This window comes from Elaeis guineensis, chromosome 16 (genome assembly GCF_000442705.2).
Source record: "Elaeis guineensis isolate ETL-2024a chromosome 16, EG11, whole genome shotgun sequence".
NCBI lineage: Eukaryota > Viridiplantae > Streptophyta > Magnoliopsida > Arecales > Arecaceae > Elaeis > Elaeis guineensis.
Window position 1 is genome coordinate 41,324,811 of NC_026008.2, and position 18,961 is coordinate 41,343,771.

Here is an 18,961-nt window from a genome sequence, read left to right on the forward strand (position 1 = left end):
CATCAACATACACTTTCATGTTTCTGCCGATCTGCTCCTTGAAGATCTTATTAACGAGTCATTGATAAGTTGCCCCCATATTTTTAAGGCCGAATGGCATGATGCTGTAGCGAAAAAGACCTCGATCAGTAGCAAAAAAATTTTCTCCTTATCCTCTGGGACTATTTGGATTTGATTATATCCAGTGAATGCATCCATAAATGATAAGAGTTGATGTCCCAAAGTCGTATCCACCAGCTGATCAATACGGAACAAGGGGTAACTATCCTTTGGGCACACCTTGTTGAGGTCAGTGTAGTCGATGCACGTGCACCACTTCCCATTGGCTTTAGGGACGAGGACGATGCTGGCCAACCATTCTGGGTAATATACTTCTCGCATGAACCCTGCTTTCAAGAGTTTGTCCACCTCTTTCTGTATGACTTTCTGCCGATCAAGGGCAAAACTATGTTTCTTTTGCCTAACCGAACGATACTTTGGATCCACATTAAGTCGATGCACCACTATCTCTGGATCTATGTTGGGCATATCTGAGGTCGTCCAAGCAAATATGTCAGTATTGGCCCATAAGAAAGAGATGAAGTGCTGACGATCCTCTTTACATAAATTTGAGCCGACCTGCACAACTTTATTTGGATCTTCGCCAATGGATACAGATATTAGGTTTACCACAGGATGTCTCCTTTGCTCCGTTTTCTCATCCCGCACATCTAGCTCATCCGTTAACTGTTCCACAGGTGTTGCTCCTTGCGGGGTCATCATATAGCACTCCTTTGCGAGCTATTGGTTTTCTCAAAGCTCGCCGACTCCATGCAGGGTAGAAAATTTTACCATCAGATGATAAGTCGACACTATAGCTCGAAGTATATTGAGTCTAGGCCGATCTAGAATAATATTGTATACAAACGGACTTTTACCATGAAGTAATTTATTTGTACAACTGTCTGTTTTGAAGCTCGTTCGGCTATAGTGGTCAGAGGGATGGTTCCTTCCACCAGGACCATAGTATCTAAGAATCCAATCAGAGGGATAATCATCTTCATCAATAACTCAGAGTCTAAGTTCATACGAACAAAGGCATCATAAAACAAGACATCAACTAAGTTTTCATTATCAACCAAGATCCGATGTATATCATAATCAGTAATATTTAAAGAGACAACTACAGGATCATCATGGGGATAATTTATTCCATCTAAATCGGCTTCAGAAAAGGTGACCTCATCATCGATCTTCATCTTTTTCACCTCCTTATTCTCAGCTCGACTCGGATCTAAGGTGCATCGACCGAGCTGCCTCTCAGAGATCATGTGAATCTCCCATATGACTGGCTGGTCTCTATGGAGGCTCTCTTATCGAGAAGGTTCATCACGTGGATTCCTTGGGATCTGGCATACATCGACATATCGATGAAGGCATCCATGCTGGATCAGTGCCTCAATTTTCTCCCTGAGTTGCCAGCATTCCTCTGTGTCATGTCCGTGATTACGGTGGTATCTGCATTACTTCCTCAGATCTCTCTTGCGTACTGGGATGACCATCCTCCTTGGATGAGATAACGCTTCTTGCCGCTTTGTCTCCATGAGGATCTGAGCTCGAGGGGTATTGAGCGAAGTGAAGTAATAGAACCTCTGTGAAGGAGACTTAGATCGATGAGGTGGTACAGGAGATCTAGGTCGATTATTTCGAGATGAGGTCTAAGAATGTTGAGGCTTAGGTTCTGGACGTCAGTGTTGCACTCATCGGAGGTCTTTCTTTTTCTCTTGACCAGAGCTCTGATGTGATGTTCGGCTAAGATTCTTTCCTTGTCGGTCTTAAGCTTCATCGATCTGGGCATAATACTCAGCCCGCTCTAACATTTCAGGAAAGTTTTTTGAATAATTCAAATTAAGCGAGTAAAGGAGATCATTCTACTGGAGCTTGACCTTAAACAGGGTCATCGCCACAAACTGATCCAAATTCTATACCTCCAAAGTCACAGCATTGAATCGACTTATATAGTCTCGCAAAGATTTATTCTCTCTCTGCTTGATACTGACGAGGAAGTCCGAATTATGTTGCTGTCATCGACTGCTGATGAAATGCATGATGAAGAGCCAAATCAGTTGATAGAATGAATCTAAAGAGTCCAGTTGCAGATTAGAATACCAGTGACGAGTTACCTTCCTCAGAGTTGAAGGAAAAGCTCGATCGAGAGTATCAAAGTTTGAAAATTTTCTAGATGGTCCACCAGATCGGTACTTCCATCATAAGGCTCCATCTGAAGCATCTTGAGTCGAGATGGAAGAGGTTCGTCCATTATCCTCTGAGTGAAGGGCGGGTCGACGTTGAATCCCAAATTGTCATCTAGTTGCTTTGGTGCTCGAAGTGCATCTAGCTGTTGTTGCATTTCTCGGAGCTTCTCTTTCATCTCATCATCCTTGGTTTATCGACGGCAAGGAGAAGCATAACCTGGAGTTGAATCCCTTCTAAAAATAGGGGTAGGAGATCTTCTAGGACGATAATGGGGAGGACTTGGAGGTTGGCTATGACGACTAGCCTCTGCCCTTGGGCTACGAGGGAGCCGATCTTCCTCTTGCCGACTGTGGACCTTCTGGAGCGGGGGGTGGCTTTGTGTTTTGTTGCATCTCTCTCACCACAGCTGAAAGTGCTTGCACTTGTTGGACAAGGCTATTACATTTATCATGGAAGATTGCTGGTGCCGCTGGTGCCGGTGCTATCGCTGGTGGAGGGTTCTCCTATGCCGGTGGTGGTGATGTAGTGGTCGGTTGGATATTATTGATCTGCTGACCATTAGACCGTTGTGATGCATTTGATGCTTTTTTGCACATCCTCATGACGATCGGTGTTGAACTCCCTATCCTCTCAAAATAAAACCTTAGGACTAGTCTTGAAATAGGACTTCGAAACTAGTCGAAGAGGGTCTTTCCTCTAGCACCAAATATTGCTGCAAATCTTCTCACCTGAGGTCGGATGTCGAGGTGGAACCGCTGCTGGATCTTCACTGAACATCTGCAAAATAAGTTCACACTGAGGTGATGCTTTCCGATGTAGACCCTCCGACACTCAAGTCAGGTGATTGGAGAACAAGGAAAGGAGAAAGTGAGGAGTCGATTGTGTATCTTGGAGAGTCCTGGAGCCTTTAATTTATAGGAAAGGAGTTTTAGACGTATCCATCTCGAAGTCTTGATGGTTTTGGAATTTGTCGTATGTATAGATTCGGAGGAGAACTTTTCTTTTACGAAAGATTTAATCGCAGAAGAATCCTATCTTATCTAGATTTTTTCAATTTGGAGGGAGGATGGATCTGTCGGTGGAAGGAATAGATCGGCCATAACTGATCTAGTAAGTCGTCCAGATCGAGAAACCGAAGTCTGTGGAGTGGATACTTATCCTCTTGCTTGTTGAAGTAGGTCAGCGAAATGAAGTAGATCGTCCTTCGAGATGAAATGGGATTAGACTGAGGAATAAAAATTGCTGTTGACTCGATAAGTCATATTAGACGATTACCACATCTGCGCTTTAGCCCAGCAAATACCATCTTCAGCAGTTTGGCTGTGACTAGCTCGATGGTGATGAGGTTATTTGGCTTGAGACTAAAGTACGGATCTACAACAAATTCAATTTTTGGTTAACCGAATCATCTACGGACCCTTTTTTTTTTTTTTCCAATTACCCATACAAGTCCCGGACCTATTGGTCTGCGGGAAGAAAAGAAGGATTAATGGAGATCCTTCTTTCATTCTATAGGATTGGAGCCGAGGAGATGTTTGGTTTGACATAATACATACTTAAGTATGCTGTCCAATTTACAGATCCAATAAAAAATCTAATCCAATCCTGTTAGATTATTTAAAGCAATCTTAATGTGGTGTGACTTCCTGTGAGCAATTTAATTTTATTTCAACAATATAGGTTAACAACTTTCAACATAGATTAATGGGATTTAACAATAAATTCAGGTAGATAAAAGGAAAAAAACTAAGAATGCTTGACTTCAACTCGGCTGGTTCAACTTCTAAATTAGACCCCAACAAATAAAAATTGCACACCAGTTCTGCCATAAGAAATTGTTACATCATTGTTCACGATATGTGCTGGTACCTTGGGACTTGAATGCTTGAATACTTGACTATGAGTACCATGTAAACTTGCTGAAATTTATAGCAATTTAGATAGTATCAATATCTCAAGCCTAAACTTAGACTGGTCAGTATCTGACATGGACTTGGGCAATCCCATTGAAAAGTGTATGCATATATTTATTCAAAGATGATTCGAAAGTTCCAACATACATAGTATTCTTGTCCTGGGAGGGGTTGGGATAAATTATGGTGTATCATCACTTTGCAGCTCCCGCGGCTTAGTTCCCGGCGGGTTTGGGGTGCTTTTTAGGCAATATCCATTCGTTCTAGCCATTTTGATGATTTTTTTTTAAAAATTGTGGCTAAATATTGCTCGGCATGTAATAATTATCTTAGATGGCGATGCAGAATCTATTTTGAAAAGATTTTTTTTCCTATAATGCTTCAAAGATAAAATTATTTTTTGATAAAGTTAAGATTATGGTCACTGGATCCAATATAGATGGTTAAAAAATTAATCTATCAATAATTATCTATAACCAATCGTATGTATAGCTAGTGCGATAATTTTCTTAAAATCTAGAATTCTAATCAAACCAAACTAACCAGAAGCCTTAACCCACTCTAAAACATGCCCGATAGCTTACAAGATTTCTATTAAAAAAAAAATAAAGAAAAGAAAGAAAGGAGGGAGGAGAAAGAAGAGGAAGAAAAAATCTATATTATGCTCAAAATTCTATAAAAAAATTAAAAAATGACACATTAAGCCAATACATTCTCGAGTTTTCTAAAGATATATTTGAAAAATCAAGCAAGATTGAGTTGGGACTCCTATTAAACTTATGGAGTGAGCAATCTACATCCCTTTCGGCTCAAATTTTGTCGAAAGAAAAGATTTATGTGAATTTTTGTCTTCCTGCATTTTATTAGGCCCATACCTGAAATTGAGGATAAGATTAGGTGGAGCCTTTAGAAGAACACGTGATGGAAAGACCATCAAGCCTAATTCTTTTAGGAAATGATGCCCAATTCCACTGAACTTTCAAATGAGCTCCAAATGGTATATAAATAATTCTTTGGAGGAGAATGGATGCATTGCCTTGGAAGTCAGGATAAAAATATCCTCACACCACATGGGAACTCAATCATATAACTTCTAGGGTGAAGTCCATTTGGTTGACCCATCGGCCGGCATCGCCTTCAAGCTAGGTTGTGTTTGAGTGTTTGAATTAGTCTAACTAAACGTAAGTTTGTCTCAATCTGGTCCAACCTTTCTAAAATACACCTTTCCCAATTAACATGAAGCTTAGGATAGAAGTTTGTAAGCAGGTGGAACATGAACATCAGATCAAACCACTTGCCAAAAAAGGAGAAATTAACACCAAATGTAGCCATGAGATCCACCTTTAAACTGAATCCAGTCCTTTATGGGCCGTAGCTGGGTCACACCCTTCTCGCCTCATCCCCAGCGGCTTCCTCTAACCGCAGGGCCCCACATCATATCACCAAGACGTGATAAATAATCAGTTGATCCCCTTGCTCGACGTCCACGGACGCGATGGCCTCCATCTGCTTCCAATCAATGCTACGGGGCCCAAGTCTTTTATCAAACATCTGGCTGTCAACGTGGCAAGAGAAGAGTGGTCAGCCAGATGATGATTAGGAAACAAGGAACCGTGTTCTTATGACACATGTCCACCCACTGTGTCCTTTCCACTTTTGGGTCTTGAACGCTGTAGCAGTAAAAGTTTGCGGCCACGTGCACCTGGCGAGGCCGACCGCCACAGCTGGCAATTACCGGTGGGGCGGGCCACCACATTTCGCACCCAAGGTGAAACCACTCTCGATCGCACCCAACGCCCCACCCAGACCCGAAATCTGAGCCACAAAACCCGTCCCTCAAGTGGGACCCACACACGCCTGGAGATCCGCCACGTGTGAAAAGTCCCCCAGGCGTCACTCTGTCTCTCGCTAAAGGGAACCTCCCTTTATGGTCCCACGTGTGGTCTCACCACGCCTGATGCGTATTAAATGACCATCCCCTACCTCCCTTCTCGACCAAAAAGCCGCTTGGAGCTTTCAATTCCCTCACTCCTTTCATGAGCTCGCTCTCTCTCTCTCTCTCTCTCCCCCCTCTTCTACTAGCTGGCTTTGATTCCTATAATGCTTCTCCCCATACGCCACCGAGATGAAGTTTTGACGCTTTTCAGAGGCTTAGGTTGAGTTTGTTCTTCTGAGTGCCTACATCTGGTTTTGTTCTTGTTCTTCCAAGTTTCTTCTAAATTTTTAGTAGTTAAAAGCCTTTTCTGTTTGGTAGTGCCGGGTGGCATTGGTTCTCTCACGGCCATGGAGATCTGGAATCCCATTGGATCTCATGCCCCAGAGAGAGAGAGAGAGAGAGAGAGAGAGAGAGGGAGGCCGAGAACGACTGCACTAAATAGGGGGGCCTTTAATGTTTCGATGTTTGAGAACTAAAAAAAAAAAAGTTCTTTTTATTTATAGCTTGGAAAGGAAAAAAAATAGGAAGAAAGCCATCTCCTTCGCTGCCATCTCTGAGAGCAGTTCACGTGAAGCCATTTCAATGCTCAGCGATCGCCGAGTCCCCTACCGAGCTCGCTCGGTGGAGTCTTTCCCTTTCCTGGAGAAGCTATGTGACTCGAAGGAGAAGCCATCCTTTTCTCTCATACATGGCGGCTTTCGATTCATTGGAGAGTAACATCTCACCGCATTGATTGTCATTTACTTGTTTCTTTACTCTTTTGCTGGTACTCGTCTCCATGGAGTCAGAGACCATCTCTCCGAGGTGTTTGCTTCTTTTTCTCTTCTTCTTCTGTTTCCTTCTTGCTCACATTTCTTCTAGTAGAGCTAAATCTAGCGACGCGGAGGCCCTTTTAGCTTTGAAAGCCTCCATTGATCCCTTGGACGCCATCCCGTGGCGGCGAGAGGCCTCGCCGGAGCTCTGCAATGGGTGGTATGGTGTCAAGGAGTGCGCTCCTAATGGGAGGGTCACCAAGCTTGTGCTCGAGTTCCTCAACCTCACCGGCACTCTAACGACGGAGATCCTTGCTCCCCTCGACCAGCTCCGTGTCCTCAGTCTCAAGTCCAACTCCCTCTCCGGCGCCATCCCCGACCTCGCCCCTCTCCCCAACCTCAAGTCCCTCTACCTCAGCGACAACCGCTTCTCCGGCCGGATCCCGGCCACCCTTGCCGCCCTCCATCGCCTCAAGATAATTGTTCTCTCCAGCAACCTCCTCTCAGGCCCCATTCCAGGGGCATTCGCTGGAATCCCCCGGCTGTACACCCTCTGGCTCCAAAACAACCTCCTCACAGGGGAGATCCCGCCCTTCGACCAGCCGAGCCTCCGCTACCTCAACCTCTCGAACAACAATCTCTCTGGCGAAATCCCAGCCACCGAAGCCCTCGCCCGGTTCAATCTCTCTTCGTTTCTCCACAGTCCCAGCCTCTGCGGCTCCCAAATCAAGATCCCCTGTTCTAAAAATGCGATCTTTCCGCCCTCCAGCAGTCCAGAATCCTCCACTTCTTCTGCCACCAATGCCTTCCCCCCTCATATCGCTTGTAATCACAAAAGAAGCAGCAGAATAAGACTCATTGCCATCGTCGCCGGCTCCATTGCTGGAGTTCTAGTCCTGTCCACTTGCTTAGCATTAGTGGTATGCTTGGTGTTTAGAAGAAAACAGCAAAAAGTAGCAGGGGGCAGTAGAACTCGGGGAGTTGGAGCGGACAAGTCCTCAGAAGAAGAAGGCGGCGGCGGCGGCGGCGGAGGAGGAGGAGGAGGAGGAGTGGAAGGTGGCGACGCCGGCAGCGGAGGAACGAAGCCGGGGTTCTCGTGGGAAGAGGAGGGACTCGGAAAGCTAGCGTTTTGTGGGGGAGTCGGGGAGATGTATAGCTTGGAGGAGCTGCTGAAGGCGTCGGCGGAGACGCTGGGGAGGGGTACGGTGGGGAGCACGTACAAGGCGGTGATGGAGTCCGGGTTCATCGTGACGGTGAAGCGGCTCAAGGACTCGGCCCGGCCGAGGGTGGAGGAGTTCCGGCGGCGGATGGAGGAGCTCGGCTGCCTCCGCCACCCCAACCTCGTGCCCATCCGGGCGTACTTCCAGGCCAAGGAGGAGCGCCTCCTTGTTTACGATTACTTCCCCAATGGCAGCCTCTTCTCCCTCATCCATGGTATGCTCTCTCTCATTCATTTTTCACAAAAGACCCTAACAATTCTACTTTTTTGTTTGGCGCCTTCTCTTTTTAAGATCAAAGATGGTGCACCACTATGTTCATCACCCCATTCCCTAACCAACGTGGCAAGAGGTGATTGGGCATTCACTTGGTACCCCTCTTTTCCCTCTTGGAGCTACCTTGGATGGGGAATTTGGTGGTCTGGCATAGAATTGTTTTTCATAATAAGTAAAATGTTTTGAGATAATATATTTGGTGTCTTGATGGGTGTGGAATGATAAGAGATGACTCTGGAGGCTCATTAATGCTGCCTGAGATACTTGGTTGAAGAAATTCCACTGTGTGAATTAAATTCATCCATGTGGTGTATGCAGTGTTGCAACGTGAGACACGCAACGCATTGCCACCTTTATTATTATTGTTAACATTATTTTGCAAAGGCCCTACGTGTGGTGCACGGTGGACTCAGATTTGCTTGCATGTTCACAAGCTTAGAAATTATCAATTTAAAAGAACTTATATATTAACAACTAAGATATGTGGCCTTGTATAATGAAAAGAAATAAATCTATTCTAATTTTGAGCATTAAATTTAGCACTTTAGTGAGAATTTCCATAACAAGGTTGCAAGAAATGGGGCAATGAATCTAATCTTCGTGTATGCATCGCATCGATATGTTTGCGTTAAATCAACCTAATAAGAGGTGTTAAGTTATACATATTGTAACCTTAAATTCCGTCTGCTTGCATGATTCATTTTTGTTAGCAAGAATCCTAGAATGTGTGACATAGATTTAGGTGTTTTAACCGCAATGCATGACCACCTTCCACTATTCTAGTGTAAGGTTTCCAAGGAGGAGTAAGTTTTAATGTGATAGACTTGTTTTCACCAATTTAGAATGTGTAAGGATTTCTTTACAAAAAAAGAGTACATCCTCCATTCCTATTTCCTCCTTGGTTTCTGTTAGCGATGGGGCGAAGAGTCCTACCGTCCGATCAATGATCTCTCCCAACGAGTCTCAGAAAACGTACGTTAAACCATTCCTCCAGCGATAGAGCAACAGTGCTCTTTGCTCGTGCCTCCAGATAAAATACAATTGAAACAAATCACGAGTAATATTCCAAGTCCACAAAGTAGCAGAGTGGGGCATTGAGTCAAAGAATAGTACTGTCCTTGCCTAGTTATCTGACCGAATTAAAACATTAAGATCCATGATCGTTATCATTAGATGACCTGCATCAAAGTAAGGGTTGGTAATACTTTGTTTGGTCTGGGCTGTTGCAGCTCTGTTGTTTGAAATAACCCCTTGGTTCCCTGCCTTTTCTCGTGAACCTTATAATGAGCAAGGCCGGTGCTTGGACTTGTCTGTGGGATTCATGCATTACACCACTCAGTACTAGTGGCTTGTCCCTCCATGTGTTACCTGGTCTCTACTCCACTGGAAGCCTTCCACTGATTTGGCTCGTTCCTTTTTGTTGGTTTGCTCCACTCGCTTTGGTGCTCACATTCTTCTGTTTCCTTGATGCTTCTTTGTTGGTGAGGACAGCCTATTTCTTCTTCCCCACCTCCACAATCCAGGTGAAGTGCATGGGAATGGGAGAAAAAAAAAATGGTCGAGTGAAACGCAGTTTACGGAACACCAAATTATTACATAGGCATGTGATTGCACGGCCAACTATAAAGGATTGTGATTTCATATTTGGTTCATAATTTATTTTTTTTTTTCTATTTGACTGTAAATTTTATTTACTTTTCTCCTTTGTAAAGAGGGTAAAAAATAAAGCACGAGCAAGGCACATATTGTCTTCTTGACAAACTTATCTGTAAGAGTGAAAATTGAGAACATACATTTTTTTTTTTTTCCTTTCAATGGTGTCAATTCACTGAATTGGCCAAGTCTATTGTGTCAATGTGGATGTAAAACATGGATTCAGTTCTTCCTTCACTCTCTATTTATTTAGTTGTAGGGGTAGAAGTACATTACAATCCTATTACTCCGATCGAGGAGAAAGATTTTTATCGATCTTTTTAATTTTAGATATCTATAGTGATCAAAATGATTCATATAGATCTCTCTAGATGCTCTTAATAGCAAAATAATCTACATCAAATCTAGTAGTTTTTCTAAAAGAGCTATTGCTTTCAAATCTAGTAGATAGTATAATGCCATTTAGAAAGAAAATTACAAGGATATTTTACCTGTATAATACTTAAGAATTTAAGTTCCCTTCTGGTTCAAGATATTGTTTTCTGCGAGTCCTGGTGGAAAAATTTTTAAGTTTGTTTGTTGGATGAAGCTTGATGAACGAAATAGAGGGTGGGTCATTGATGTGCGGCTGTGATTTATTTCGACAGGATCTCGGCCTTCTGGAAGTGGGAAGCCTCTCCACTGGACGTCGTGCCTAAAGATCGCCGAGGACGTGGCCGCCGGCCTCGTCTACCTCCACCAATCCTCCCCGCCCGTCGTCCACGGCAACCTCAAGACCTCCAACGTCCTCCTCGGCGCCGACTTCGAGTCCTGCCTCACCGACTACGGCCTCGTCCCCTGGCTCCTCCCCTCCCCCGACGACGACCACCACCTCCCCTCCTCCTCCTCCCTCTTCTACCGCGCCCCGGAGACCCGCCACCCCCGGTCCCGCTCCTTCACCCCCCATTCCGACGTCTACAGCTTCGGCGTCCTCCTCCTCGAGCTCCTCACCGGCAAAACCCCCTTCCACGACCTCGTCGAGGAGCACGGCGCCGACATCCCCCGCTGGGTCCGCTCGGTGCGCAAGGAGGAGACGGAGTCCGGCGAGGATCCTGTCTCCTCCGGGAACGAGGCCTCGGAAGAGAAGCTGGCGGCGCTGCTCAACGTCGCAATGGCGTGCGTCGCGGTGGACGCGGAGCGCCGGCCGACCACCAAGGAGGTCCTCAGGATGATCCGGGACGCTCGAGTGGAGGTCATCGTGTCGTCCAACAGCAGCGAGCAGTCGCCCGGCCGGTGGTCGGACACGGTGCAGAGCTTGCCGAGGGACTACGGCTCCGAACATTTGAATTTTGGAGAGAGGGATTGACTCGGGGTTTCGCTTGGCTTTTAAAATGATTCTTCTCCTCAACGGTCAAGTTCCAGAGTCACTGAAGTTTGGTGTGGTGTGGTGTAAATCTTGAGATTTTAGAGATTTTAGATCATTTTTTTCCCCTTCATTTGTCTTCCTATTGGAGTCTGGGCCTCCTCTGTTCTTTATGACACAGTGGCTGTTTGATTTCTATGCCTGGATTCATTAGTGGCTATCAAGAGTTGACAAAGTTGAATAAGAATTAAGAAATCTCTCCAAAAGCTGATATTTGAAAGTCATACTAGAGTGATTGATCTGATGTGAAAAAATATATAAAAAAACATTATCATACAAACAGATACATCCAACTGATAGGTGGCCCCTTGGAAACTTTGTAGGGGACTATACTGTGGGTGCATGATACACTATGGGAGCATAATGCCCTGTCTTCCTGTTCCTGCAAGGGGACAGCCATGTTTGCTGGAAAAGGATATCTCTGAGCAAGTGGTATTTCGTATAGTGTGAATTATGGACCAATGTTCCAGAAAAGAGCAAGATAATTGCTAGATACTACAGACAATGCGGCCATGTTGCGCGAAACAAAACAATCTATGCACATCTGTGCACGATAATAATAGGCAGTACGGACTGGTACTCCAGCTGAGTGGCTAAATGAGCAAGCGAAATTCTTTGTACAGATGGCATACAAAATCTGATGCGGAGAACATCATTTCATTTTATTGAATTATGTAATTATTATTTTTTAATATTAAATATTTTTTTTTAAAAATTTTGAATGATAAAAATATTTTATTTTTAACAAAAAAATTATAACACACTGTACTGATATTATGAGAAAATATCCTTCCTCCTTTATGACATCCTGTGAAAAAATTAAATTATGACATCCTGTAAAAATTCATAATTTCAACATAAAATATCATAATATTTTTGTAAAAAATATTTTTATTATTCAAAATTTTAAATAAAAAAAATAAAATTATAGATATTAAATAAATATTAAATATACATTGAAAAGTAATAGCTACGTAATTCAATCGAATGAGACAGTATACTTCACATCGAATTTTCTACACCGCATACGGTGCACAAAGAATTTCTCAAATGAGCAATAAGAATACAGCAACAAGGCCAAGGGAAAAAAAAATGTCAATGTTACAACGTAGTTTAGGGGTGATAGTTACCGGCTGCGGCTCCAGGACACAGAGAGAGAGAGAGAGAGTCGCTGAATGAATGATGAGGATACAGATAGTTTGCTGGGATAAAGATATCCATATCCGATCATGCACTATAATGGCGAGAAAAATGACTCCAGGATAGGGAAGATTATTGCTAAATGAGTGATGATGTGCGTCGGAGCACAGACAAAAAAGAAAAAAAAAAAGCACTAGGAAATCCTTGGCAGGAATTACAACCAAAAGGAACATAATTTCGCTACTTCAGATTAGCCGGTCTGTGAACATTTGCTTAATTCCATGTGATATCACAAGCAAACAAAATTAAAAATTTTAGTATAAACAATCGGGCAGGCTGAGCTGGCTGGACAAAGCAAATTGGTGTCACACCAAATATTACAAAAAGGAAGAAAACATTCTAGAATCCTGTGAGAGACAAGCATGAGTGGCAGTTCTTTCTAATCTCTTAAAGTGGTTGGCTTCCATGCGAGTGGGTCCTTTGCTCTTCTGTAATCTGACTTTTGCTGGGCAATGTTACAGTATTAAGTGTGATACTTCATACTGTGGCTCTTCCAGAGATCTAGGCTTTGGGTTTGCTTCAAAAGCACCTATGCCTTGTGAAGCTTGAGAAGGTTCCTGCTGCAAGTAATGGTGCAGTTCCTGCAGTTCACCATGGCTTTTTCAGAAACAGAGGTGTTTGAGTCTGAACGATGGATACGAAGAGATTGCAATCATCATGCAAGTTGAAATCTGCAGTGTCCAGTGTCCTATATATGAGGCAACAGAAGTTGTAAAAGACCAAGCTTATAGATGGTGGACAGAAAGTTAGTACATATCTCCGGTGCCAGTCAAGTTGTTTCGACCTTCACAATGTAAAAACTACAGATAAGTGAACCCGACATGGCTAGTGTAAGAATAGCAAAATTTTTACTCCCTAACCTGCGGACGAAAGATTCACTCCAAGATGCAACTCGAACTGCAAGGTCAATGATTGCTATCATTATTGATCACCAATGCTTTTACATGCTTAAAGTTGGGACGTTCTGCTAGTATGAGTAAAAGAAGAGTGCCAAGTAGCAAGAAAAGTCATTGAACATAAAGTAGCTTTCAAAAAGTGAACTCTAGCTTACACAATTGTTCAACTTCCCCATTGACTACATGCAGAATAAGGGGCCATCTAACTTCGAATAAGATCGGTCTGACAATTCATTTTTTTACCTGAAAAGTAAAAAAATGCTTCAAAAAATATGGCTGGTTGTCAAATTGTTCATGGATTATTGATCTACATGCAAAATAAGAAGGCAAGCCTTGTCATTTTTATTTGGAGAGAGCTACTTGTTCATACACATTCTTCAATGACATTGATTCTTATCCTAGATGAAATCCTCCACAAGCAAAGGCACCCTCATGCGTTTCACAATATTACCATTCAGTCTGCGTATTGCTCATCTCGGTACCTACCTATTCAAGATCATTTCCATTATATTGCACAAATATGATGCCCAAGGTATAGTGTAGGGGTTGTTCAGAATATCAAACAGCAAAACATTTCTTCTCGTATATCATCAGCATCATGATTCATGGCCATTGAATGCCGGATCTACCATATCAGCAACTTGGTCCTCCATAGCAGTACCTTCTGTGGCAATAGATTGTTTATAAAAGATTTATGAACATTTCCATGATCTGTTGTTTATAACTTCTATCAGACATTAAACTAGGACTAAAAACATGATCAACCAAATGCCATATGATGGTGGTTGCTAATAATATGGAATATTGACCTTTTTTCAGGTCTAAACTGCAAATAATCTCTGAAGAAAGCTGTTTGTGCATCAATACACGCACATAGTTAGATGACACAGCATATAATCTTATAAACCAGCTTCAAGCAGCAATAGTTAGGTGGGATGTCTTCAGATTTTGCAACAATAAGCTAGTTTAAACAAGGACGATCACCAAGAAATAGTGTTGATAAAATATTATTTTAAATTAAGGATTCATACATGGATTATGTTACATACCTACGTCACGCTCTGGAGCAACTTGTTCAACTGGTGATTCATGCAATTTTGGGGGTTCTCCTCCTTTGGCAACTCTATCTCTCAATTCTGCAATGCATCTCTTCAGAAAACAAGAAAAAAAAAAAAATAATGGAGAAAATCAAGCAATACTGGGAGAAGAGAACATGGGGTTGGAGTCACTGTCCTAGAGTTCACATTATAATAGTAGAGATGATGATTCATACCTACTATTTACTGTTCAGACTTCGCAAGCAGACTTAAAAAAAAAAAAAAATAAAATCAAATAGGTGTTTCCTAAGCAACTGATTTTTCTTCTCACAGTTTGAACAAAAGACAGATGTTTCTCTAGATTTTATTGAGACATTACATCCATTCATTGAATAAGTGATCATGCATAAACAGGTAGGCAAGCTTTAGTTGGAACCTGAAAAAATCAATCAAGAGGTTAGCTGGGATAAGAATACAATTGACAAGTTGCATACATTTTATTATTTTATTCAGATTCAACATTCAAAAAAAATTTGACACACATATGCATGGTTATCCTCGCATAAAAAGCCACTGAAGCAACTCCTAGACCGACTTGCAACTTGTTAATAACATAACCTACAAAAAATTTGCAGCTAGAAAATAAACCTTATATTCATAAAATCTGGCCAAAGATAACTAGCAACCATGAATCTTGATGTGGGTTGGGCATCGGGAGGCCGAGCCTCGAAAGTCCCATATCGACCACAGTCGAGAGTATCTGCTGCTTATGAGTGTGGGTTCCCTTTTTCCACGTGAGACGTCTTTTGTGGGGCAAAACCGTGAGGGGCGGCGTTCTCAGTGATCCCTGTAGTGGGCACGCGCCGTCTCGAAGCGGACAATACCTCACATGGGAGAAGGTCCGCACGCTCTGGGCACGCGACCTCAACATTGATGCGCCAGGTAGAAGAACCCATCCCCAATTCGCAGCAGTCCCACCTAGGCGAGGGCTGTGATGTGGGTTGGGCTTAGTCCCCAATTCGCAGCAGCCACACTCGACTGGAGGGGCTGTGATGTGGGTTGGGCATTGGGAGACTGAGCCTCGAAAGTCCCATATCGACCACAGTCGAGAGTATCTGCTGCTTATGAGTGTGGGTTCCTTCTTCCCACATGAGGCGCCTTTTGTGAGGCAAAACCGTGAGGGACGGCGTTCTAGTGATCCCTGTAGCGGGCACGCGCCGTCTCGAAGCGGACAATACCTCACGTGGAGGAAGATCCGCATGCTCTGAGCATGCGACTTCAACATTGGCGCACCAGGTAGGGGAACCCGTCCCCAATTCGCAGTAGTCCCACCTAGGCGAGGGCTGTGATGTGGGTTGGGCTTAGTCCCCAATTCGCAGCAGCCATACTCGACTGGGGGGGCCGTGATGTGGATTAGGCATTGGGAGGCCGAGCCTCGAAAGTCCCATATCAATCACAGTCAAGAGTGTCTGCTGTTTATAAGTGTGGGTTCCCTCTTCCCACGTGAGGAACCTTTTGTGGGACAAAACCGTGAGGGATGGCGTTTTAGTGATCCCTGTAGCAGGCATGCGCTGTCTCGAAACGGACAATACCTCACGTGGGGAAGATCTGCACGCTCTGGACATGCGACCTCAATAAATCCTAATCTAAAATAAATCATGGCAGCCAGAAAATGGTGAAAGGTAACTAAAAATCTCTTGATATGTCAATTGTTATCAAACTCCACATCTCGATTAGAAAAAAAAAGCCATGATGGATGAACATTCAATGAATAGAAACTAAATTTTTGTCTTTTAAATGGCAATATTTGCACAAATCTACTTAGAGATCTTATCGAATACCTATGAACAGTCGATTAACCATAGATATTTGAATACCTATTTTCGTATACAGAACTGGGCTTTACCAAAGAAGAAAAGACTTTAACTGCTCGAATATAATAAACAAAGGGAAATCCGATGCGGGAGAATAAAGAACCCATTACTCAGAAACCATAGAAGGGCCCACTATCCACTACATAAAGAATTATCGCAAATAACGATAGAATAGAGAATTGGGAGGGATCTAGACTGGCAGAACCACTACGAGAAATGGAGATATAGAAAGTACTTTAAAAGAATCCACAAATATAGGCTCGGAATCGAAGGCAAGATAGGAGCTTCACCTCGTGACCACAGACATGATACTTAAAGGAACGGGGGAAACGGCGCAGGACATAGACAAGGCCATCTTCGGAGAGCAGAAGGTCCGCCGTGAGCTTCGGCCTCGTCCTCGGAACCTTCTTGGTGGTGGTTGAAGCAGTGGCGCTGACTTTCCCCTGAGGCTGGCTCCTGAGAGAAGTTGGATGAGGACAAAGGGGTCTTAGGGTTAGGGTTAGGGCTGGGATTGGTCGCAGAAGAAGAAGAAGAAGAGCAGTCTCGCCATCAGTCGCCGGGCGTCCGGCACTTGGAGCATCCCGTGGTTGCGCCGCCGCTCCACTCCTCTGCATCTGTCTCTCCCTCTCCACGTCTGTGATTTTATGGCGGGAAAGAAAGGCACGCGATCTTTTTTATTTTATTTTGTTTTATTTTATTTTTAATTTACACGTGCGCAGAACCAATCGCTCTTAGTTTGATTCGCAGCTTTCGAGCCGGACTATACCGACGCAACCCATCAGGGTTGGATCCGACTTCTGTCATGTCCGTCAAATTCCGCGTTAGCTATAATTTATAAGCGAAAACCATTTTGTTTACACAATATTTTCTAAAATCTATCAAATTCCGTGTTAGCTATAATTTATAAGCGAAAACCATTTGGTTTACACAATATTTTCTAAAATCTATCACCAATTGACAGCACTTGTCAGAACTAGTATTGGATAGATCAATAGATGAACAGTATCACCTCTTCTTTGAATCGACATATAGATAAATCAACATAAATACATACTTCATTCTTGTAGTTTGATAGAATGCGGTGAAGGGCTGCTAGCTGAATGAGTTCAGTTTACAGGAGATGAGCAGGTCATGCTATCCTTACTTTCCAACCAACTCCTTCCATGCCGTTTCTACAGTATCATATGATCTTGGATCCGTTCCAAGAGAGATACTTTAATATATATATATTTTATCCAAAAAATCAACATATGATCCATAGAATCTGCGAGCAATATGAATGACCTTATACATACATACATACATACATATATATATATATATATAAGTTAAAAAATTATTTAGATAATGAAAAATTGGTACCATTATTTAAATTTAAATTAACATAAAGAATAAATTTAACATACTCCATTGATGAACCAATAGTTATAGTCAAGTAATATATATAATTGCATTTACGAGTTTACGAAGTATCTATCAGTTCACCTGGGTAGGCTATAGGTAACATGAAGTTGAGTGAAGTTTGGCCTACCATGATCCATCTGGTATAATCCAACGAACTCCTTCCATGCTAGCCGAATGAGTTTAGTTTCTAGGGGATTAGCAAGTCATGCTATCCTTACCTTCCAACCAACTCCTTCTATGCTGCTTCTATAGTACCATATGATCTTGGATCTATTCCCAGAGACATGCTTTAATGTACTTTTTTATCCAAAAAATCAACATATAATAACCCATTGAACCTACGGACAATATGAAGGGCTTTGATAATATATATATATATATATATATATATATATATATATATAAAAGTTGAAAATCACTTGGATGATAAAAGATTGGTAACACCATGTAAATTTAAATTAACACAAAGAACATATTTAATATACTCTATTGATGAATCGATAATTATAGTTGATTAATACATATGGTTATATTTATAAGTTAATAAAGTATATATCGTTCATCTAGTTAGGCTCTAGATAACATCAAGTTGAGTGAAATTTCATCCCGTATGATCCATCCAGTATAATGAAATTTTTTTTTTTAACAAACTAAGGATGTCATGTTATAATGTCATATTCCTTAAAAAAAGATACTAAAAACATAAATTAGTATATCATATGGAATGCGGACGCTGTACTCAGCAACAAAATCCATTGTTTCCACAAAAATAATAATTTTGATTAGTTCAATCAAGCATGTGGATAAATTTTTAAAAATTAAAATATTTATAAATGCAATAATTTTATAGATATTTATTTAATAAAAAATATCAAAATTAATTTTGTTTTATATCACATATTCTTTTAAATATATTGGCATGGAGATTGGAACTTAATGTAATACTCACCCCCTGGCAAAAAAAAAAAGAAAAAGAAAAAAGAAAAAACGTAACGGAAAACGTGACACCAGAAACCAAAGGTGTTGAGGACTTACTATAATTAAATTCAACGAGCGGCATGCGATCTCTTCCGTCCATTTAGGAGGTGATTGAGATGATGAAGATCGGACGGTTGATGACTTCGCATCCGCATACGGGAATACTAGCAATAAGACATTTGCGCCTC

General features: G+C 42.3%; 1 protein-coding gene across 1 annotated transcript; it reads left to right on the plus strand.

Annotated features, from left to right (window-relative positions):
• Window positions 1-6,163: 6,163 nt before the first annotated feature.
• LOC105058915 (inactive leucine-rich repeat receptor-like serine/threonine-protein kinase At1g60630) lies at window positions 6,164-11,606 on the plus strand. Its single transcript, XM_010941991.4, has 2 exons — window positions 6,164-8,270; window positions 10,630-11,606. Exons 1-2 carry the CDS (start codon window positions 6,863-6,865, stop codon window positions 11,325-11,327), a joined length of 2,106 nt encoding a protein of 701 aa, XP_010940293.1. The 5' UTR covers window positions 6,164-6,862; the 3' UTR covers window positions 11,328-11,606.
• Window positions 11,607-18,961: the final 7,355 nt, after the last annotated feature.